Source organism: Ursus americanus, chromosome 32, assembly GCF_024610735.1.
Source record: "Ursus americanus isolate L20-20 chromosome 32, mUrsAme1.1.p, whole genome shotgun sequence".
NCBI lineage: Eukaryota > Metazoa > Chordata > Mammalia > Carnivora > Ursidae > Ursus > Ursus americanus.
In genome coordinates this window covers 23,501,982-23,526,409 of record NC_142158.1, presented here as the reverse complement: position 1 = coordinate 23,526,409, position 24,428 = coordinate 23,501,982, and the positions used below count along the sequence as shown (strand labels likewise).

General features: G+C 39.3%; 1 protein-coding gene and 1 pseudogene across 5 annotated transcripts in view; both read right to left on the bottom strand.

Annotated features, from left to right (window-relative positions):
• CDKAL1 (CDKAL1 threonylcarbamoyladenosine tRNA methylthiotransferase) overlaps nt 1-24,428 on the bottom strand; it is a 673,848-nt gene that overhangs the window by 520,633 nt on the left and 128,787 nt on the right. Inside the window, exon 6 of one of the 5 annotated variants that reach the window (XM_087858100.1) lies at nt 13,355-13,443. The exons of the other annotated variants lie outside the window; for them this stretch is intronic. Coding sequence (XP_087714226.1) covers nt 13,355-13,443 — 89 coding nt within the window. The remainder of the gene's footprint in view (nt 1-13,354; nt 13,444-24,428) is intronic. 5 annotated transcript variants of the gene reach the window in all.
• Nucleotides 13,472-23,422, bottom strand: LOC123791039 (large ribosomal subunit protein uL6 pseudogene; annotated as a pseudogene).

Sequence of the window (24,428 nt, the reverse complement as noted above, 5' to 3'; positions counted from 1 at the left end):
AGTTATATATGCTAAGGAAGAAAAGCTCTGGTTTACTTTAACTGCATAATTCCATTAATTATCCATTTCTCTTTACCGGTACAAACAAAGCACGTCAGTTCTTAGGATGCTTTTTTAATTATTAAGGCTCGAGGCAACATCTGTGGTTAATTTTGAAGTTCCATATTCCTCTGGAGATTTTTCTCTGAATTCTACTGAAATTAGTCAATTAATTTCTCCTTTAAGTAACTGCATATTTTACTGATGTAGAAGTGAACATTTACACACACACACACACACACACACACACACATATGAGAGAGAGAGAACCAAAAGTCCATTATACTGAGGTCACCTCCTTTCAATCTCAGAACTAATAAACAAAGCACTACATATTAGCTGTATTTTTACACATACAGAAAATTAGATTGTTATGGTGACATAAATAACATTTAAAATCTGTTAATTTCAAGTTAGAAACAAAAGAAATGGGACCTGAAAAAAAATAAGAAAATTATATTCAGAATGACTGCAGACAAATGACTTGCAGAAAAGCAAGTTCTAACGGGAAGGACAGCTGCTGTCAAGAGGGGTGTGAATTACTATCTTCTGAGTCTTTCTAAAAGATAAAGCCAAATTACGTAGTTTGATCCCAGGGCTGAGATAACCAAATGAACAGAAGCACCTTCCTGCAAAACTCTACAGAGAAGATAAAAAACACACACACACACACACACACACACACACACACACACACACACACAGAGTAAATCCACAGCATTGATGGAAGACTGGGGAAAGAGACTGTGAGTAACCCAAATCATGGAGCAAACTGTATAAAACTTCAAAAAGAAAAGGTGACTTCTCCAAAGAAAATCTGCAAGTCAAAGGTGAAAGGAGCTGAGAAAAGCTAACCTCCCTAATAAAAGATGCACAATGATTTAAATCCCCCTGCCTTCCCAGCAACTGGGTTCCAGAGCAAACTAGAAGTAAGGCCACAGCTCAGCTCTCAGTATAAAGCAGCTCTTAGAGGTGCGCCCATATTAGCACTGCAACCAAGCAGAAATGTGAGACCAAAGGACTTCAAGCCACCACAGGGCCCCAAATCACACCTAAAAGACCAGCATCTCCCCTACTCCCAAAAGGAAGCCACTCATGATCCTATCATCACTTCTATCACCTCCTAAACAACTAGAGTCAAAGCTCCTAAAATACAACCACATTTAACATATTAGCATACTGACAAAGAAAAATCAAATTATCATCTCAATACCAGCAGAAAAAGCATATGACAAAATTCCCCATCCATTCATGAAAAAAACTGCAAACTAAAATCAGAGGAGAATTTCCTCAACTTGAGAGAGAATACCTAGAATAAACCAACAGCTAACAGGTTTTCTCCCTAATACGAGAAACAAGGCAAGGATGCCCACTCTTACCACTTATATTCAATATTGTCCTAGGGGCCCTGGCTAGTGCAGTAAGGAAAGAAAAGGGATACAATCCAGGAAGGCGGGGGGAGGGGGGCACTAAAAGAGCTTCTTCACAAATGAAATTATTGAGTATATATAAAATTCTAAAGGAATTTACTAAAAAGTTACTAGACCTTATAATTGTTTGGCAAGACCACAGCACTCAAGAGAAAGTAGCAATTACTGAAGACAGGCAAAGACAAGCCATCATAGGAATAAGAAAAGCTCCTAGAGGGACAAAAACAACAACAAACCAACCTAAGGCAAAGGCAAAGAATAAATACTAAAAATTATAATTCAAGAAAACTTAAATAGAAAACTTTTAAGAGATTTCACTTGCATAGAAAAATTAAAAGAGATTTTAGGAGATTTAAGAGATTTTACTATTGTAAGATTATACTATATATCTGAGAATATTGCCCCAGAACAACCAACATCAAGACAAATTCTAATAAAATCACTGGACCCTGAAGAAAAATAAAAAATTCCTTTGAACAACTAGGCAAAAAGAGCACATGACTTTTAAGAGGGAAAAATATTACGCTGCCACTGGACTTCGAAAGGAGTGCTCCTTGAGAAAAAGAAAACGTGACCCAAGGGTTTTGTACCCAGCAAAACTAACTTTCAAGCATAAAGAGCACTATCATCAACATGCCAAACTAAGGGACTGTGGTTCCCAGACACCCTTCCTGAAGAACCTAAAAGGAATGCACTTCAAACAACCAAAAAATTAACTAAAAGGATATTTACATATTGTCTAGTGGCAAGCATTAACATATGGTTATTTATGGAATAAATACCAAATAAGTGTTAAGACAGAAGAGTGAGTATGTAATGACTATATGATTTGACAATGTAGATAGAAACACCCATTATAAATATTTAGGGGGAGAATGAGGATTTGAGAAAAGTCTTTTTAATTTTTTCCGTAATAATTGTGGTATATGCGAATGTATTATTATTCTGAAACTGTATGGTGAAGTGGGATAAAACTCAGGAAGACTATAGGACAATTCCAGTTCTATCATCCCCAATGTCCTGAAGAACTCCAATTCTGGATCAAGAAGGAAGGAGATTAAAATAAAACAAAACCCTGTAGTCCTAAATGTAAACTGGAAATATCAATATGAGCTCATGAGGTACTTTATCGTAAAATCTGTGTGTGACTCTGTGTGTGTGTGTGTGTGTGTGTGTCTCTCCACTGAAAAGGCTGAAAAGGCCTAGAGACAAAGATTAACACAAGAAACAAAGTACTAAGGGGTGGTTATGAAATGCCATTTTCCATCAAAGAAACCAGGGCTTCGGGGCGCCTGGGTGGCACAGCGGTTAAGCGTCTGCCTTCGGCTCAGGGCGTGATCCCAGCGTTCTGGGATCAAGCCCCACATCAGGCTCCTCCGCTATGAGCCTGCTTCTTCCTCTCCCACTCCCCCTGCTTGTGTTCCCTCTCTCGCTGGCTGTCTCTATCTCTGTCAAATAAATAAATAAAATCTCTAAAAAAAAAAAAAGAAAAGAAAAGAAACCAGGGCTTCTTAGAGAAATGGCTGATCCCAGGTCTGGGACAGGAAATGTACGTGATGAGCTTGGAACATCTTATCATACTGCCCAAGAACAAGGAAGCTATCAAAGAGTACCAGGGACAGTCAAAAGGACTCAAAAGCCAACCTGAAAGGGGCATGGTAGCCAAAGATGGGACAATTTGAACCTGGATAAGAACTGCAATTAACTGAAGCCTGATTCATGAGTCTCTAATCATATATTTAAAAAAAATTTTTAAAGCAGTTATCAGTCACCTTCTGAGAATGACAGGAAACTAATTCATTATCTTGGAAATCGGGTAAATAAAAGACTCTAAAATGTATTGTGCCTTTCTCTGTGAACTGTACTAATGAATAAACAGTAGATGAGGGGGAATCATCTTATAAAATTATTACAGCCAATTTATGACAAATAAGGTGATAAAATAAAATATCACTGTTTTCCAAACCCCAAAGAAAGAATGAATCTGGACATTAAGCATCTATGGCTGGTCGCATCAAGAAACAAGAAACAACACACACGGACAGAATACAATACATCCTAAAGCCCTGCCCAGGCCCCACTGCCCGCGGCCAGGCTGCAGGAAGAAGAGAGGACAGAAGACCAGGTGAGCTACACTCTGAATATGCCAGCAGCACAACCCACGCTTTGCCACGCCCACATGTCAAATGGCCCAGGTTCTTCACCAGGCAAACTGAGGAGGACAGAGGTAGATTAAGAGAAATTTAAAACAGGCATCAGGTTTTTAAACAGGGGCAGGACTGAACTTCACTGTCTAAAAAGAAGATGTGGGTGACAAAGCCGTTAAGACGGGATGACTACAAAAGTCAAGACAGCGCTCGGTCCCTTGTGGAGGCCGGGAGAGAGCCGCACCTGCGGACATAGGGCAGGGTCGCCAGTGTGGCTCAGCAACACTCGTTCTTACACTGGCTGGTGGCTACAAGGACGTCTGCCTGAAAATAATTCACTGCCCTCTATACGTTTCTGTGATTTTTAAATCTCTTAGTGTATTTTATACTAAAGGAGTTAAAAATAAAATGAATATCTAATAATAATAAAAAAAAAAAAAACCTGTAGAAATAACCAGAAATTCCCCAGTCAACAAAAAGGGGAAGGAAAGTAACACTGTGGTAGCTGTCTCTAAAGTCTTTGAACCTTCCTATATATCTTAGAAGCCACCTAAAAGTGGTTTTAACCCATGGTGTGTAAACAGGATGTCACAGTTAGCGGGAGGAACCCCGATGCACGCTTGTAGAAACAAAACTGTATTCTGGCTTCTGACCAACCTCGCCAGAGGTCACTACAGTGACAATGCAAAGACCAAATAATTCAGAATTATTCAGGAGGAGATTTCAAAGGGCACGTGTGTATTTACTGTATTTTGTGGGGACTGATGAACAGCTTTACCCCAGAAAGGACAGGAAGAGTAAAAGCATGAAGACAGCACAGAACACACGTCTGTCTGCTCTGCTGCCCTGTGTATGTGCGGCTTCACTGGTACTTTCTGAGAGAACAACTGTAAGCTTCAGAAGGTCCAAGGAGGCACACCCCTCCTGGCCCAGAGACCTGAACTCGGGTCATGGCTGCACCATGAATGCACAGTAAGACAAATCTTCCTCTCTGAGCCGTATTTCCTCACACATACATGGAAAGGGTAGAAGAAGATCAACTCTGAGGCTGATTCTAGCCCTAAAAATCTGTGATTATGATAGGGAATATCTGTCCCCAAAAGGAGTACTTCCCACCAAAATTCAACAAGGCTAATATAAAATACCATGGTAGCAAATGACATCATTAGAAATTATTTTCATTTCCAAATATTTACATTTTTTATTAGAAAAATATAAAATTTCTTTGAAAACCCCCCAAAAAGCTGCAATCTATGTGTTTTTTTTTACATCCAGCTGATACAAGGAGAAACTTTCTTTAGTAGATTTGAAAATTAGCAAATAAAAATGTAAGAAAAAGTTTCATTGTAATATTTTAAATTCTGGTTCGTTCGTATATTCACTTGTAAAACTGTGATAAGAGGGAAAGCTTGTGGTTTTTACAAGTTAAAATAACAGACCACTAAAAAACAAGCAATACATTCAGCTTTCCTTTCTTTCTCCTCCAGTTTGTAGTGTTCAAATTTCAACCCCCCACATCAAGGTCCTGAACACCCAGGTCACTACAACTAAGCCTCCAACAGGGAAAAAACCAAAACAAGAAAACAAAGAAACAAACAAAAAGGAAAGAATAAAGAAACAAATGTCTCTGTAAGATGACAGACAGGAGTCTCAGGGGTGGTCCTGTGCAACTGTCCGTGTTTCTAGAGAACATTCTGCTTTAGATTTTTCCAGAGCAACTTTCACACACAGCACGTGCTGCCTCGTGCCATCAATCCTCGTGAAGAATCTGAGTGTTGCAGGAGAGATGCTTACTTTACAAACTAGGAAAATGAGGTTCAGAGAAGTGAGCTGGAAAATGGAATACACAAATAAGAGATGAATTTATGTTGGTGTCTACTACTTAAAGCAAAAAGAAGCACTTGGGAGTGCTCACAGAAAACAGAATGTACATAGAAGATCTCTACCTTCTGAAGGAGAAAAATGATTACTTATCTTTAAAACCTGAACCAGAAAAGTGTCTCCACTCAGGTCTTTGTTGGAGAGGTCGGCCAGTAGACTTTCACCAGGTGAAACATTCCACTGTATAGTGAATGAGCAGTCAACAACTCTCAAGTCCTGGAAGCAGCTGGACACTACAGAACGAGCAAACGAGCATACTAACCTGAATGAAACCATCCTTTCCTACTATGTCAGTGAAAAAATTAGAGAAATTTGGATTTCAGTTCGTAATTCAGTGCTTTCTTCACAATATCATAATGCTTCCATGCCGCTTATTAAATATTTACTAAGAATTCTTCGACAAACAAAATAATCCATTACTGTATATTGAAGTAAATCAGAAACCTTTTAGTAAGTTAAGGTGACAGATGCACATTACCTTCCATATTGACTTATTTTTTTAAGTAAGCCTCCCTAAGTCCTAGTTATCTTTTTCCACTTATCTAGTCAACAAGATTTCATTTTATTTAAATAATTTAAACACATCAATTGTTATCAGTGCAAACACACTTAAGGGGGAGTCATAGTTCCAACCAATTGCTACATATCTACTTTCTACTTTACAAAAACAATGCAGCATGTCTATTTAATAAACTTGGGAAGACAGAACAAAAATTGTCACTTTTTTTATTTAAATGCTGTAATTTCCCTAATGAAGTAATTATGATGATAATGTTGACTTCACCTAGCATCCTCTTGGTTATGAACCTAATTACTCTGGGAAGTCTTATCTTGGAGTTCAGGAAATCAACAGTCTTTAAAAATGTATTTATAAAGGTTAATTCACATGGGACTCTAGTGAGTAGTGCAGTTGATCCCAACATCTATTTCACCTGAGATGATTATTAGCCCAAGCTTCCACGTCCTTTGCCAATGTTCGGGGGAGAGCAGTCTCAAGTCAGTCTGGACCAATGACACGTGAAGAAGTCTCGCTTGAGTCTTCAAGGAAAGGAAAGCCAGTCTTTTTCCCACTAGATATCAACAAGAAATATATGGACCTGACTGTTCCTCCTGTCTTCATAATCACAGAAAGAAGAAGCTATAAGGATGAAGCCACGAAAGCAAAGGGAAGAGAAAGAACAAACAAACCTGGGTCTCTCAGGACAAGACTGAGTTCAGCCAATCCACTCCCAAAGCCTTCTTGGACTCGTTGTGAGAATAAGCCACTTCTTTATTGCTTAAGCAAGTTTCAGTTCAGATTTCTATTACTTGCAACAAAAAGGATCTTAACTCATAAAAGTAGTAAAATCAAGTCTAGGGACTACAAGTGCTAGAAAGGAAAGAGACTATAAACTTACATCATTACAAGAAGAATCACTCCAAAGTACTTCCTTCCTCATTAAATGGTTCAAATACCAGCCAAGGTTCAAAAGGTTTTCTGTAAAGCAAAGTAGTTCCTTGACTCTCCCTAAATAATATCTGATTTGGTAAACTATCAGAAAGCTATGGCATTTCTATTCGTTTTTTAAAAAAAATTTTTTTATTTTAAATACAATCTACCCCTTAACATGGGGTTCGAACTCACAACCCCAAGATCACGAGTCGCGTGCTCTGCAGACTGAGCCAGCCAGATTCTCCCCGCTTTTTCAAAATTTATTTTAATCTAGTCTTTAAAAAAAAAAAAAAAAAAGTTCCTGGGCACCTAGCATACTTCCAGGCTCTGGGGATATAGTTATAAACAAAGCAAAATGCCTGCCCTTGGACCTTACCTGCAGTAGCCAAGGAAAGATAATTAACCAGTAAATAAATCTCTTACTCATGAATTTAGTTCTACTGTATAAAAGTCATGAAGCACCCAAGGAAGTTCCCTCATGACCAGTATCTGAATATCATGAACAATTAGGGTAGAGACACAAGAAGACTTCGTGGACTCTTTCACTCAGGTGAAACAGGCAGGGGCTAGAACACGAAGAAAAAGGTGATCAAGAGAAAGAAACCAGACCAGAATGGTAGAAAAGCAACAGGGAAAGATGCAAAAAGAGCAAGCTATGAAATCACCAAAACACACACACACACACACACACAAAAGATAAAGAAACAGAAGAGTAAACAGCACATGTTTCAAATCTTATGTATCAGAAACAGGGAGATCAGGACAAACGGGATGTAGACCAATCAGTCAACACGGTCTAGAACCCAAGATCTTCTGACACCTCTCTTTTAAAAACACCTACCTCGGACCAGAAGAAAACACCAAAGTTCCCAGCCCACATCATACAGTCCTTCTAAACCACAACTGACTTTCCAAAACCCCCCACACCATAACCCACATTCCAGGGTTGAGCTAAATCCAACTCATCTCATGAGATGGCCAGATGGGCAACAAATACCCTTTTTATTACCTCAGCTAGAAAAGGAGAGAGATTCCTGCAACCTTTTCTATGTCTTATAGGTAATAAATGAGGGCTTGTATAGAGAGAGAAAATTGTTGAAAGTTTCAAACTGACAAACACAAGATTAAAACTTAGCCTAAAAAATTATCCAAAGTCTCAATCCTTCCATACTATGAAAATCTCGAAGTACTATTAAACAACTAAATTGATTGACTTGGCTTCCTGATTTCCTCAGAAGAAATTTAAGGAATTGCTAGTTAGCCAATGAATCGCTTAACAACTTCAAGTAATAAGGAAAAGTAAATTAAGTTACCAGGGTAAGTCATAATGAGCAGTTGACTAAATGTCCCCCTCTACTAGTAGTCAGTTTAAATCATTTTAGACAGAACGATAGGCAACTGCAATTTTCCCTACCCTTATAATACTGCACATACTGAGATGATTTCAGAGTTCAAATCATGGATCAATAGGCAGCATCCCTATGGGGAAGCCTGAGACCGATCCTGAATATCAGGAAAACAGAGAAGAGTTTTAATTCAAAGCTGTTTTAAAATGTATACTTTTTAAGATATTTGGCAGGGGTTTTTTTTTTTAATGTAAACATTTATTCTGTTTGCAAATATTGATTTGAGCACCTAATTTATAAAAAGGACTGTATCAGCCACAATTAACGCAATTTAAATATAGGAATTATCCTTAAATATGTATGAAATATTTGGTTATTCTTGATCACAGAGGATGGTAAAAATGACCATGCCTTATAAACAGAATGACCATGTGTCTTCATCTAGGCCTCTTATCCCAGCATTATTATTAGTGGCTGTCACTCTCAAAAGTGTCCCAGGTTAGTCACTGAATTACAGGGTTACCCCACCACAGTGGGTAAGCAGACAGGTGCTATATGGTAGCTAGTTACCATAATGCCAAATACTACTAGATTTTTTTTTATGTTGCAGATAACACTAGGCTACCCCTAGATAAAATCTAAAGACTCAGATGTTATATCAACACATTAAAAGCAGTCTGTGATTGCTGAATAATAACTTTAAAAGGGATTTGTTTTCTTAATTCAAAAACCCAGCAGTCAAATATTCCATCGTTCTGTGCTACCAGAATAATGGCTTGCAACTAACCCAGGCGGATCTCAACAGCCATGTGACCAATGAAAGAACCAAAACACTGGGGCCACTTGCCAGACTGCCACAGAACAAAGGCCTAGCAGGTGGCCATCCACTGCTCCAAATTAAATCATGCTGCACAGAACATTATCTCCATCATTGTATAATGTTGTTTTTGTGTAATGTTACTCCTCACATCCAATTTTCAAAATTAAGACAAAATTGTTTTTAATGACAGGCAAGCCACAATAGGAAGTAACAATGATCCAAATAACATTGTTCAAGACTCAGTGGAAAGGCCCCTCCCAAGTCACAGAAGTAATCACCAAACCCTACCACTCTTCACCCCAATATTTGTTCACTGAAGCAGTACTGTAACTGGTACAAATCCCGAGGCCTAGTTAAACACCAGGTGGTATACCAGGGTAAATTTTTTTTTTTTCTAAGTAACAGATGGCTCAAACTTTTCATCTTTATGACATGCAGCACAGGACTTATGCAAGTGAAACTGTCTTCCCAGTACTTTATCCAAGTAATACAATTACTCATGTGACTCATCGCTTCACATCATAAAGAGAACAGCAGGTGAGACAGATGCTGTACTCCTGGATTATTTATTACTTTGTATCACATATATCAATAATATACATAAACACAGATATACACATATATATTTAAATATAGTTATTTACTTGAGGGTATTCCGTTTGTTGTAAAATGATGGGGCTGAATTTAATGAATACTTAAGTCCGAGAAAATAAACGTAAAATGTTGCAAATCTGAAATAAAGTCAGGAGTAAGGAGAAAAGTGTGTCTAGTTTCACTAAAATTTGAATTGTAGGATATTTTTCACAGAAACGTGACAGTGAAAAGTAGGCAGATGCCGATTTGGCATCTGAAAACTACCTCAAATTCACCAGAAAAGGGTTTAAAAAAAAAGAAAAACATAACGTAATAAAGGAAAAGAAGTTAGGCTGCATGATTTTTTTTCCTTTCCTCCCCTTCTCCCCCACCACACAACATTCCAGGCAACGTCCAGCTTTGCCTCCCCATACCAGGCATGGCTCCTGGGCGGGGGAGGGGGGGGTCCCTTGATAAAGCAGCAAAATTAAGGCAAAGGAATCTTCACAGGACACGCCATAGAGCTCTAAGTAGAGAAGGCCCACCTGTCCCAGCCCACTGTGCCCGGCCTTCACCACCTCCTACTGTCCTATAAAATGGGGAACAAATGGGTGGTCAGGGACGCGCCCTCCCCATCACCTCATTTATCTTGTGGCTGATAATCATGGCCATGGGGACCCACGGGTAAGACTTGCTGCCCTTGGAAGAGCTAGTGACAGAATTAAATGTTTGATGATGTCGATAATGGCCTCACCTGTAGACCCAACTCATAAAGCAACTCATCTATGACACAAACTACTTTACCCACTGCACGGATACAGCAACACAGAGAGCGATGGAACAGTGACCCCGAACAGACTCGAGAAGGAGTGCGCTGCTGATACAGGTACACCAAGGAAAAGCAGAGCTATAGCTTTCTCCTGGAAATGGATCTGCTGAAAACCAGTACCAGAGCCCTCTAGAAATCCATGAAATATAGAGATTCCTAATACATTTTGGGTTTGCCTGAAAATCGAATTACCATATCTATTATTACTCCTAAGGAAAAATGCATCCTCAACTCCAGCAAGTCTTTGCAAAAGAACTTTTTTATTCCAACCTGTTTCCATGCAGGCACATGCCTTCCAAGCGAAATACTGCTCCGAATGCTACACGTTTCTTGTCTTCGTATGGCGTTTCAATAATCATTACTAACTGTTGAGTTTCAGAAACCTGTACTGTTTCCAGTACAGTAACCTTATGATAGTTGTGATTGATGGTGTTCTTTATAAAATATATATTTGGTGAATAAGCTTAATCATCCTCTTATGCCGGAAAAAAATTTCACTTATTGATACCCACCTGTGTTAAAGTTGAAAGAATCACCATAAAAATGTGCTTGGTGATATTAAAATAAATTAAAACACCATAAATACTGCCATTTATGAAACGAAAAAAAACGAGTCAATTATTTTTAAATATCTACTTTTGCTAAAGCATACTACACAAGCCCTAAGTTAATTAGTTCACACTTGAGGTCAGCTACCTAGCATGCCTCGCAGTTATAAATACCATGATCAGTGTTCCTACAATTTCAGGAACTTGACCGTTTTGTAAAACACTTCCAGGAAAAATTAACACTTGGAATAAAGCTGACTTTTAAATTTACAACTATTAATTATCATCCTACTTCTACTCTCCCCTTAACCCTAATACAATGAAAATTTATTGTAGGCTATGCACATTTTAATTGAATGTGAATTGTTATTCTCATTTTAGTCAGACTTTCTGACCCATTTATTCCAAACCTTATACTCTTTGTTACAAATTCACTGGATGGCCACCCTGTAATGGGTATTGGCACACCATAAATTCAACAATTTATCCAGGCCTCAGGGTATTGGACTATACCGTGCAGAATTCCATTTTGAAAGAGTAAATCACTAAGAGATTCACAGAAGTGAGATTTAATTTGAGGAACAATGAGCAAATTGACTATTATTTCCTGACTTCTGGTCTAGGGCATCTCCCATAGACCCTTACTCTCTACCTTTATACTGCTGTCACTTCATACAGAATTTAGCTTGGTCCCATGTGACTTTACTTCTGATCTATATTCAGGGCTGTGCATTAAGTAGAAAACAAACACATCTCCCACCATTTCCCTCTGGCTCCTTCGACACTAACCACGTTGGCTCCTCTTTGTTTTCCCCTGAACTGCCAAGCACACACCTATCCCAGTGTTTTTATACTGCTATTACCTCTGCATGGAATGTTCTTCCCTCACATATCCCCACTGCTCATGACCTTATTTCATTCAGGTGTCTGCTCATACATCACCTTAGGAGAGAAATCTTTCCTGACCACCTATCCAAAATTACGTCCATATCTCTCCCAAGACCTTTCTTTCCTTTTCTTCATGGCTTTTGTTACCCAACTTACACGGGACATCTCTTCTCCAACTAGAAAGTAAGTAAGCAATTTTTAAAAGTCAAAAATTTGCTTTACTAACTGTGATATCCTCAGGACTTAAAAGAGCACTTGGTACAGCTCAATAAATAACTGAATGGAGGAGTGTTTATTTGTCCACACACACCCCCCCTGCCCCCAGCCCATGGAAGCTCAAAAGTATTTTGAGTTTTTTTTCTCCTGCAGCAACAGCAATGGGAAGTTCTTATTTCCTATTTTATTTTATTTGGTGCTTAAATCCCAGTGCCTACAACAGTGCTTATTCTTGAGACAGTCAATAATCATGTTAAATGAATCCCAAATACAGGCCTGCTATTTTTAAATGTTCTCCAAAATGAAAACAACAATAAAAACGTAAGGTTATTAATGTTTAATGTGATCATTAGATGAAAGTCCACTATTTCCCTAATAACTAAAACTTTTGGTAGTTTTCAAAGTTTAAATTAACACCATAATGGACCATATGTGCACATCTGTGCATTAAATATATTCCTGAAAATATTGTGTTTAAAGCTAATTAAGTAACATCGTTGTTTTTATACTTACTGTCATTATACGCTTCCCTCCAAAAAAGCTGTAGCCCAAACACAACCCATTTTTTATTTTACTAATTTTTGCTAAAATTATATCATGTTTTAACTATATTACTTCATGTTTTCCCATTAGCTATTATAATCTTCTCCAGAAACAGCTGTTGTAAATGACATAATAAAATCATAGCCCCATTGAAGTCCTAGGCATTATAAAATTTTCATTTCATTCAAATGGAACAATAACTCTATATAAAATATTTGCAAAATCATCAAAAAGCCATATAAATTGTGAAAATCAATCACACATCTAATTCCCTTTGTTTCCAACAAAAATAACTTAGACCACATAAAAGAGCTGGGTATTTTTTTCTTTTTGGACAGAACCTTCTGCACCAAAATATCACATTTTCTTTCCTGTGCAGTGCCAGATAATAAATACTTTAGATTTTGCAAACCATATGGTCTCTGTCACAACTTTTCAACTGTGCCCTTATGATGTCAAAGCAGCCATAGACGGTATATAAATTAATGGGTGTGACTGTGTTCCAATAAAACTTTATTTACAAAAACGGACAGTAAGCTAGATTTGTCTGCAGTCCACAGTTTCCCAACTCCTGGTCTACACCACTCCTTCTGTACCAACTTTACTCAACAAACCTCAGAACCACCGAGCTTCTGAGTTCACTATGTGCCTAGTCAACCTACAATAGAGGTGGGGTTTTTTCCCATATATTTTAGTAGTGAGATTCTTAGGCAAATGAAACTCAACTCTTCCCCATTTCTCCTCTCTCTTTCTAATTAGAAACAAAGGAGAAAGCATAGAGTTGGAACACCAAACAGTATAAGGGTACGAGGAAAGAAGTAAAAGACACTTTCTACTCTCCTTTCTAGGAAAATTTTAATCTCTGGAATCTTTCCACTTCTTCTTGTCCACTTTGTAAAGGGTCTCAGTGCTGTCAGTCTCACTGAAGTCACCCACCATGGCATTATGCCATGACTTGCCCTAACTCTCAATACACCCAGAGCTTTAAAAACGTCTATATTCCTTTTCTAATTTAACTCTCATCCTTCAATAAAGCTGATCACTACCAAAAACAAGGACACAAACTAGCTGATTAAACTAAATCATACTAACATGTGACTTAAAGGACGGGTAATCATTCAGAAAACTCCTCCTCCGGATACCTGGGACATTTCCTTCATCACGGGTGGTTGGGGGAATGTCACAACTCAAAGTTCTTAGTAGTTTACAGTGAAGAGGAAAACAATGCAAGTGTATTACATCGAATAAAAAGCGAAGAGCATGGACGGAAGAGAGCACAAGGCAAACCACCCCTAACCGGATCAACGCTCCACCAATCTCTCCTAATGTGGTCCTTTCTCTTCAGGTGGTCCATTTGTAAACCCACACAGTTTCCAGTCCAAGGGGCATCAACTCAAATGTCTGTTGGTAGATAACAGAAGCAAATGAACAGCAGGATGATAAGGGCCACAGCAAACCGAAGGACGGAAAAGGGGCGCCCACTGTCCAGCCCCCCCAACTGCAGGAGTGCAGGCCCAGTACTGTATCATCAGTGTTTCTGAGGAAGCTAGAAATACAGATTCTGACATGTGAATTTGTCAAATTTTTAAAACACTGTGCAAGCCAAAGAAAACGCGTCTATAGGTTCGATTGGACCCACAAGTCATCAGCTTTTTATTTCTGCTCTAGCAGAATCCTGTCCTTTCCACACTGCAGCTTTCCGGGGTGAAAACACGGTGTGTGGTGGGGGAAGCCGCTGGCAATGAGCAGGGCTCTTTATGGATCAGCAATGAATCTGGTATTTTTAAGGTAGGCAACTGCCTGATGGAACCCGACGGCGATCAAATCTCATTAAAAATTTGCTTTGTTCTCTGTGAAGACCTAAAAAAATTACAACTCAGGTATTCCCAGACACAACTTCATACAGAACTCGGATATGCTCATACGACTAAAAAATTTAATATTTTGAAAATAGGTAACATAAAAAGTAAAAAAAAAAAAAAGCCAGACCACCATTTGGTGCTGAGTGATTTATTTCAGTCAGAGTGTAAATCAATTTTAGAATTCATCTATACAAGTTCCATCTGGCCCCAAAGTCGTACAAAAGGTAGCTCAATGGGCATTTTTCTTTCTCCATATTCTGCATGTATTCCTCCCTTTGCAGCTGGTATCTAGTCTGAATCACTAGCAACGTTCTGTGGCAGAAGGTGAATTTCATACTATAAAACAAATCTGAGCTTGCCATGAAATTTAGGCTACTTAACTCAGGTCAGACCTGTCACAGGTCAGGCCTGCCAGCTGCTGTGCAACTTCTGTTCTAGCTTCTGCCCAGGCCTGTAATTATTTACAGTTTTGCACCTGTCAAAATCTTGCAACAATGACTTTCCTTGTTCCTCAGGGTTTACAGACTGCTAAATGTACTGTTTCAAAACTGAACACTTAAGGCATACATGCGAAAGGGGTCACTATCATTGAGGTTTTGTTGGGGTTTTTTTTATTTTTTTTAAAGTGAAATAGAAATGAGGTGGAAAGCATAAATTAGGTTTTGATGTTAATAAATAAAATAAAGCAGCTATTTCCAATCTTTGTGAGTACAGGAATTACCCATGAGTTGTTGAAAAAAAATAATAATCAACACTTAATCCAAAAGCCAGACTTCCAAAATCACACTATAGAAATGGGGAGGATGGGTACATCTTTAACATGCAATCAGGAAAACACGTTTCTAAAAATATTGAGTAGAAAAAATACAATATAACAAACAAACAAATACAATATATCATAATAAAAGAGTGATCACTGTTACTGCTGTTGAATATACAATCTGGGGGGCTGTTTCTTAAATCATGCCGTAGATGGGTAAAATTAAAGTGCTAATAAATCAAAAAATGTAAGGGTAAATAATGTTGTGAAAGTGCTTCTTTGGCCTTCCTAACCAACCACTCTGACTAGAGCCGATCCTGCAACCAAGAGAGACAGAGCTCTGGCTGGAGCAGCTTCTCTTCTCCAGAGTTATGCAACTCTATCCAGAAGGTGTGTATTTCTTTAAGAAATCAGCAGCACTGGGTAAACAGAGTGCATCTGGTGAACACATGTCCACGTACAGGTAAACACATGATTTCGGTAATTACTTCCAACACCATCTGTCAGGCAGGTAGTTCAAAACCTACTCAACAAGAAAGGCAGTTTGAAGTAATTTTTAAGCAAGTATACTTTTCATCTGCCTAATAAAAGTAAAGATCAAAATACAAACCTAGAAACCTGTCTCCTCTCTCCTGAATTTACCCAGGGCAGAGGCAGGCAGGTTCATTCTTGTAACTAAAAAAGATGATAATCCTACTCTGGTTAAGAAATGCATGAATCTGATTAATTATCCTCAAAAGAAATTTTCTTATGATTAAAAATGGCAGTAATTTATTCATCAGTAATCAATAACTAACAAGACTAGTCTCTGTAAGGCATTAGAGTATGTCACCTGTCTGCAAAACCACCTCACCACTAATTAAGGGATAAACTACTCCAGTGACAAATGCTTTGAAATGTTTCTCAATAACATTAGCTCAGCTTGAAAAACATAAACCCAAATGCAAAAGAACACAGGAAAAGAAAAAACATAGCAGCAGAGGAAAAGAAGAAAAAAAATCCAATTAAAGATTTTTCCCACTTCAAAAAACTGGTTATTTGAGAGACTTGTAAAAATTATTGCAATTCTGCCTTAATGTGTATCTATAAACCACTGGCCTTTTCATTTGTCTGATTTATATCAGTCAAGCATTTAAATAAAGTAAATATTACCATCTCACCAACATCCAAAGTGAGGCATGACAGGAATACCAAGGGCTGAATTCCCCCAGATACATTTACATTTTTCTTTCAGATTCAGTTCCCTTAGTTGTCTTTACCACAATTTCTACCAGGGCAAAACTGACTGATTTAAATTCCACCTTCCTGCTTTCCCCACCTCTCCATTCTGAGATTGAAACATGAGAAATAAAATTGTTTAGAGTGTACCTCTGATGTGATGTAATGAGAGCGGCACTTCACCTCTGTGGTCCTCCTCCCAAAAACCTACGACCCCACTCTAAATAGGAGAAAGACATCAGACAAACCCAAATTGAAGGGCATTCTACAAAGCTGCTGACCTTCTAACAAAACAGTGCTCCTCAAAACTGTCAAAAACAAGGGTAGTCTGAGAGGCCGCTGCAGACCAGAGGACACTAGGAGGGCAAGATAATTAAATGCAGTGGAGCACCCTAGATGACATCCTGGGGCAGAAAAGGGACATTAGGGAAAACTAGTGAAATCTGAATACAGTGTGGTGTTTAGTTAACAGTAATGCACCAGTGGTAATTTCTCACTTGCAACAAATGCGCTGTAGTGATGAACAGGTACCAAGAGGGGAAACTGGGTGATGCGAATACATGAATTCGATCTCTGCAACCTCTCTGTAAAGTGAAAATTAATATCAAATAAAAAGATTGTTTAAAAACTTGCTCACTGGGGACTCTGAATATTCATTCATTCAACCAAAATTCACTGATCAGTCACTATACCGAAACCACGTACAATACAATGCACTGGGGGCCCCACCAGGAGACAGGGTCAATGCGAACACACTGGACCACCACAAAACTGAGACTGACAGGAAATGATTACAAGCAGGTATGCATGGAACAAGCTGCCTCACTGACATAAAGAATACAAATTATTATCTGCTGTCACAACGTCAGTTCCTTTAAAATACTTGAGCATAAAGGAGGAGATGTTTCTGTAGCTCAAACTCAAGTCTAAGGGCACTCAGTTGCCCTACTCAAGAATGCAAAGCCTGGAGCAATCTAATCAGAATCCCCGTTCCAGAAGCAGCTACTATAAATACTTCATTATAAATATCTCAAATAACAGCTTACATTCGCTAATTAGTATACTAAATGTCAGAAGTGAGTTCTTATGGGGAAAAACCGTAGTGTGTTGGCTGGTGGGATTCTTGCTAAAAAGGGACGGTCATTTATTGAAAGTTACAGTATTCAAGAAATGTAGACGGACTAAAATATTCAGAGACACTACACACTTCTCAGTGAACAGGGCTTAAGAATTAGTGAGGCCTGCAGCCTTTACCCTTAAAGACGACTCTCAAAACTTAAGCTCTAAAAGTCCTGTTATGGGTTTAGGAGGATTCTCTGCTGCCTAATGTCAAGTATAAAGGTAAGAGAATCCTACTTCTAAAAGGTCACTGGGTCTGCCTGGCCGAACCTTTCCTACAAAGCGGTAGTCAAGGCACCTATGAGGACAGCGATCTGAACCCTCATCAAGCTTATGTAACAAACTGTATTAATTGTTTTGAGCCTGCTTCACTGATGAACGATTAATAAATATCTTTATGTGGACAAATGTGATTTGAGTCTTGCAAAGAAGAACTTCCCCACGTTGAACTTGTTTGGCAAAAACTAAGTGTTGTGAATGACAAAGCTCATTCACATCAAGTCATGTTACAGAAAGAGTTTCAAACTTGACATTCAAGTGTGGCCTTCCAAAACTGTGAATGAAATTGTATGAAAACTTCACGTTTGTGAATGGGTTTCTTTTTGGTAGGAGGAGAATGGCCTTAGGTCTTATCAGATTATTAAAATAGTCTATGACCCTAAAATTATTAACAACCATAGCCCTGAGTAATCAACAGTCAAGCAACTATTGTTTTTTTCTATTAAAAGTTAGTTTTCCCTTAAGTCACACAATTTGTATTTCCCCCCCCCAAAAAACCGGCCTTCTAGTTTCTTCTAAATACCACATCCAATTTTATCTGTTTTAGAAAGGTAACTATCAGGAAATACAATTCAGTTGACATTTCAAACATCTGACCCAAAGCAGAAACCAAAACTTTCTTCGAGGAGCCGTTATTTGCACACAGTGATGCATGGTGCATTTTTTTTATATCAAACCATTTTACCTAAAAATGTGAATCATCTGTACACCTCAGTACAGTTAGATTTTGCTTTATTTTTTAAACGAAGTCTGTTATTTCAGCCATGTTTTTACAGCTTCTTCACACTAGTATAGTTTCCAGTTCATCCAGCCCTGGAAAAGAATGACCGATTTTCCTCCTTTTTGTATTTGGTGAATATTTTTTCATCTTGAATGAACTGGTACAAGAAAATAACATTCTACAGAGTCACCAGCAATGCCGAGAAAGGTTAGAGTACCATCTCAGTAGTCAATCTTCTGATAAAGCAATGCACAGTAATTGTTTTTAACCCTCATGAGCAGACATGGAAAATGTTGTAATGAATTACAAATGAACATTATGAAAAATGGCTGCTGAGTCCTCACATCATACAAAATATTGTTCATCACATAGTGGTTGAGTCAGGTCCTAACTGGAGAATGCTGGAAAGAAAATGGGCAGCAGACAGGGTCATGGATTACTTATCAAAAGTAGTAAGAGGGTCACACAGCACTGACTCACATGAGATAGAAGTTCTTATTCCGTGACAATATCTTTCAACTTCATAGACCTTCCACTGGAAATAATTTTAGAGCTACCTGGTCAAAATGTAAATAATTTTGTTAAAACATTTAAAAACTTTTAAACATAAAACATCTTTTTCTTCCCTTTAATCCAAGCATGAAACGACGGAGATTTAAAAAAAAAAAAAATGGGGGGGAGGGGTTTCAAAGCAAAAATGTCTGTCTACTAGCTTTAGAGACAGCCAGAGGAAAAGGTCCTCCTGTTCAGCTAACTTCCAATTTTTGTTTTCTCAAGAATGGGTTTTATTTTCTTCACTAATTTCAGATGCCTTTAGCTATGTGATTCCCTGAAGAATTCCCAGTCTACCCTGAAAAATCCTTGGAGCCTTGCCTTGGAGCCCAGGTAAAGGCTGAGTAACCTAAAACTCTCCCTCTTTTGTAAGGACAACACTGGAGCCACGAGGGTTGTACAACTATGGGGAAGAAGGCTATTTCATTTTTAGATGACTTCTCAGGATCAGTATTTATTTAAAGGAGGAAGGCCCATCATTTCTGGGGTCTCCCCATGTGCTTCTGCCTCGCTCCTGGCTGGTCAGTCCAGGAGGAACGCCTGTGGGCCCAGAGCTGCAAGAAAAAATGTGTACTGCACTGGTGAGATAAGCCACAGATTCCAGAAACATGGCAGTGGCTTTTTCAGATCTACTTTAAAAGTATCAGTGAATCCACTTATAGGAGGTATGTGGAACTATCAAACTGACAAAACAGGAAGTAGAACAGGGATTACCAGGGACTGGGAGGAAGGGGGAATGGAAAGTTATTGTTTAAAGGGGATGGGGTTTCAGTCTGGGAAGATGAAAAAGCTCTAGGGATGGGTAGTTGTGATGCTTACACCACAATGGGAATGTGCTTAATGAATTTTTTAAAATGCTTAAAATGGTAAATTATATGTTATGTGTATTGTACCACAAGAAAGTATCAGTGAAAACCAGGAGGGCTTGCACACAACTCGAGCAGAATGGGTGGCAATCCTGATAACACCTGCATGGCCAGAGAAAAGGGGAGCAAAAGAATGATGGAAGTAGCAGGATCGACAATCGAGAAACGTGGTGGTGCAACTGAGTTAGCAGAAAGGAAAAAAACCAAAGCTCCCTATGGTGTAGAAATACCACCTTCTCCAACTATGCCCTGACAACTGAGCTCAGCTCAAGAAAACGGTGTGTATTTATGGACATCTGGATGAACCTCTAACCTGAGCAGTCTTAGAGGATGATTTTTATAGCAAGCCCTTCACCCAGCTGGAACAAAAAGGAACATTATAGAGAAGAGATCCAACTGATGATAAAGGGCCACTGGATGGTAGGCCAAATGTCCTAGACATCTTCTAAGAAATAATTCCGGATATTCCTATCAGTATCAAATTTTGTCTAGAAGCATAAGAACATCCAGTTCTGAAGGCACTGGACAACTTGATTTTTTTCCCAGACACAGTCCTTAAAAACACATACTATGTATCTCTGTCTCAAAATTACTGGTTAGGAAAGAAGCAGCTCTGCATTACACAGGGACTTAAAAAGATTTTCCACTTTTTTGCTAGAGGTGAAAAGCACTGGAAAAGGCCTTCATTCTGGTTCTTATGCATTTCACCATAAGGGGTCAGGACATATTTCATTACCTTCATGGGCTGTTTGGAGAAAGGGCAAAGGGACATCTCTCGCCCTGGCATCAAAGTAACTCCGGTTCCTATGATCTCTGCCCAGCTGATGCTTCATCACAAAATTAACATAAACATGGAGAATATGCAGACGATGTGGGAGCAGAACCTTCTCTGCACAACTGCAAAGACAGCATCCTGACGCACAGGTAGAGAGGTCCACTCTTCTCTTTCTGTGGAACTCAAGGGATTCTTCCTGCATCCAGAATTAAAACTGTGACTCCTAGGAACGTAGCTATAGGCTCTCGAATAAGACTCGTGCCAAGCATGACTATTTACAAGTTAATGAAACAAGGAACTGTTCTGAGGTAAGGACCTCCAAGTTGAAGTATAAGTAGGTCTTAAGAAAAGCTTTTAGTTTAGACTTCAAGCGCCCTCATTAAATGGATGAGACGTGACAAGAGAAGGTGATAGTACGTCCGTGGTCTTGCCCTTTCGGGAAGTCACAGGTGGAGAGTAAGGCCGCTATTGCATGTAGTGCTACAGGTACATCAACCAGAGGCACATTAACTACAAGGAATTACGTACGGAACGCCTGTCGTGAAAGAAACACATCTATCTGGAAAGAGATTTGGCCATTTGTCCTGTTCCTCACTCTGTGTTTCTGAGAAAGAGGAAAAGTGGCTGTTCTTCTTTGTCTTGATAAAACACAGAGTTCAAACAGCTGAGAGTTCTGCTGTTGTTGCTGTTGTTGTTGTTGTTTTAAGAAAAAGCCTGAAATCAATACAGCTTTCATTGTATCTTTCGAATATCACAAATAAGTCTGAAAAATCATCCGGCATCTTGCTGATTCCAGACGGCTTAGATCTTACTCATCAGCCTGCTCAACTGCTCCTTTTCAGAAACATAGACACCATCCAAAATTCTTCTGATATCCTTGTTTTTAGCTGTTGTGGCTTGCTGAACCAAAGCAGCTGAGTTTGATACGAGTTCGATGTCATTTCCTTCATGCACCAACTCCTCTTTCTGGGCTTGCAATACTGAATAAGCAACACCTGGCTTCATCCAAACCCCGCAGATGTACTGTTCACCCAAGAGATTCCAGATTTCAACAGGAGAACCCTTCTCCTGAACAACGTTGATGGGGAAGCGAGCATACACGGACCTCATCTTGTAGCGGAAACGCAGTGCAACGCCCTTGACCATGTTCTGTACTTGACTGCAGATAGTGCGGACTGTAGCCAGTTCTGTTCCAGTCCTGCCATTTGTCAACTCGGAGCCCATTCTTCTTTCCAAGGAGACTCAGTTCTACATTGATGGACTGACGTCCCTTCACAGGGTTCCTCTGGGGCCCTTCAGAGTAACAGTGTGTCCTTTCAGAGTGATGTGGACATTTTCTGGAATATCAACAGTCTCAGGGCTGAGAATGGTCTTCATTCTTGCAGTTGATGTGGCAAAGAGCTAAGTGAGAGTTCTACAAGTTTAGACTTTGAGGGATTTCAGTGACCTGATCTGAGTAACAAGAATCACCTTATCTCAAGTGGATAAAGTATCAGAAATGGTGTCTGACTAACCAGAAAAGGCATAAATATTTTCACACTTAAAATATATGTTATGGAAATGAGAACAGAGGATGACAAGTGAGAGGCTGTCTTAGAGCCTGAAGGGCCACCCCTTCCGATGGCAGCTGAGATCTCACGCCTAGCTCTGCTGCAAGTTCTGACTTTCCCTTAACACTGTGGGCAGCTCCCACCTTCTCTTAATTGTGACCCCTCAAAATACTGGTTTTCCAAATTTATCCAGAAGGTTTTGTTAAAGATAGATTTACGTTCTGGCCTGCTATAAACACCACCAACAACAACAATCCCCGAAAAATGAAGCCTCAAAAAGTAACTTGTCCTAAGGGAAAAAACACAAACTGATAATTACTGTAAAGTTTCAGAGCTATATTCCCTAGCAGTGAGCTTTCTACACTGGCTTTCACTTTAGGCTTCACAACTTTCAAACTCTAAGGATAATGAAATTTCAGAGTTCCAAAAACTAACTCCTCTGTGACACAGACAGAAATTCTGTGGAATACCAAATCAAAAGCCCAGAGCTGTTTTGAACATTATAGATAAGCATTTAAAAGAAGTAAAGATGAAGAAAACCAGAGACAAATTACACTTATTTATTAGTTGTAGACAGAATTCACAAGATCCCCTGATGCTTGGGACTCCAAACAGAAAACTACCTTGAAAGTTATGACACTCCAGGTGAACCCTGAGGTTAAAAAACAAACTGAGAATATTTCCATGCTAGCCATTTCTGAAGTCTTTAGTCATTTTGACATTTTTAAATTCAGAGTAAAATCCTGGCAAAGAGAGAGTGTGAACGGTCCTCGACTTCATGTCATCGTACGTACTCTATGAAGTCTGACTTAGAAGAAAAATTTCTAAAAAAGGAAAAACTCAGGGCACCTGGGTGGTTCAGTCGGTTGAGCATCTGACTCTTGATTTTGGGTCGGGTCATGACTTGGGGTCGTGGGATCAAGCCCCATGACAGACTCTGCTCTCAGTGGGGAGTCTGCTAGAGAGCATCTCTCCCTCTCCCTTTGTCCCTTCCCCTCTCATGCACTTGCTCTCTCATGCGCACTCTATCTCTCAAATAAATAAATAAATCTTTTTTAAAAAAAAATCTTTAAAAAAGGAAAAACTCGTAATAGGCAGACAGAAATCTATGTAAATGTCCCAGTGTCCTAGTATTAACAACAAGCGAAAGCAGTGCCCTGGTTCCTCTACTCCCCATTTCGGAGACAACTAGGAAGAAAGAAAGAACAAAAAAATGGATCGAGGCACGTAATGAGCTGCCCTTACACTGCCTTGGAGTCCACGCTACAGTATGTAATAAGCACTGACTACTAAATACCCACTCCAACTCAGGATGGCTGCCTTCAGCCCTTTCCTCCTCATCTATGATTCTCACCTCCCTCTGAAGACACAGGCAAGAGAGGAGGCAAGGAGACAAACTAGCAAGTGCTGAGGCCGCTGGTGAAGAGCACTAATAAGGGTGTTTAATAAAACTACGGAGTGAATTAAGTGTGTATGTTTCTTCTGCCAGCTCGGCCTTTCACTTCGCCTGGTCCTCCTGCTCCCCTGGCCTCAGACCATTATGCGGAGTGAGCTGCATTATCCATCACCTCTCCGGCACCACCAAGCAGAAGGCAGGCTGGCCCCACCAGGCCATCTGCACATGCACCTGCACTCAGCCAGCAGCGGCTGCTCGCGATCTGCTGGCCCAGAGATGCCCTGGCCCAGAGGGCACCACTGTGAACTCATAGTTTCCGCAGGAACTAGTCCAAGGATTCAGAAAGAAAAGCTGGAGAGAGCCAAAGACAAGGGACAGGACAACAAATGGTAGCTTACAAATGTGAACCACAAAACCTCTAGGGCAGCAGTCACAAAGCATCTAACTCACCCATAGCTCCTAAGAATTTGAAAGTCATTACTGTCTAGTCCCTTGGATAAATATTTCATCTTATTTTAAAAATATATTTGTCATTATTTAGGAGCAAAATAATTACAGCATACCACAATCTCAATTTCCTCTTTTTTTTTTTAATGCTCATGAAAATACTCAAGCAGACAATGGTGGGTACATAGGAA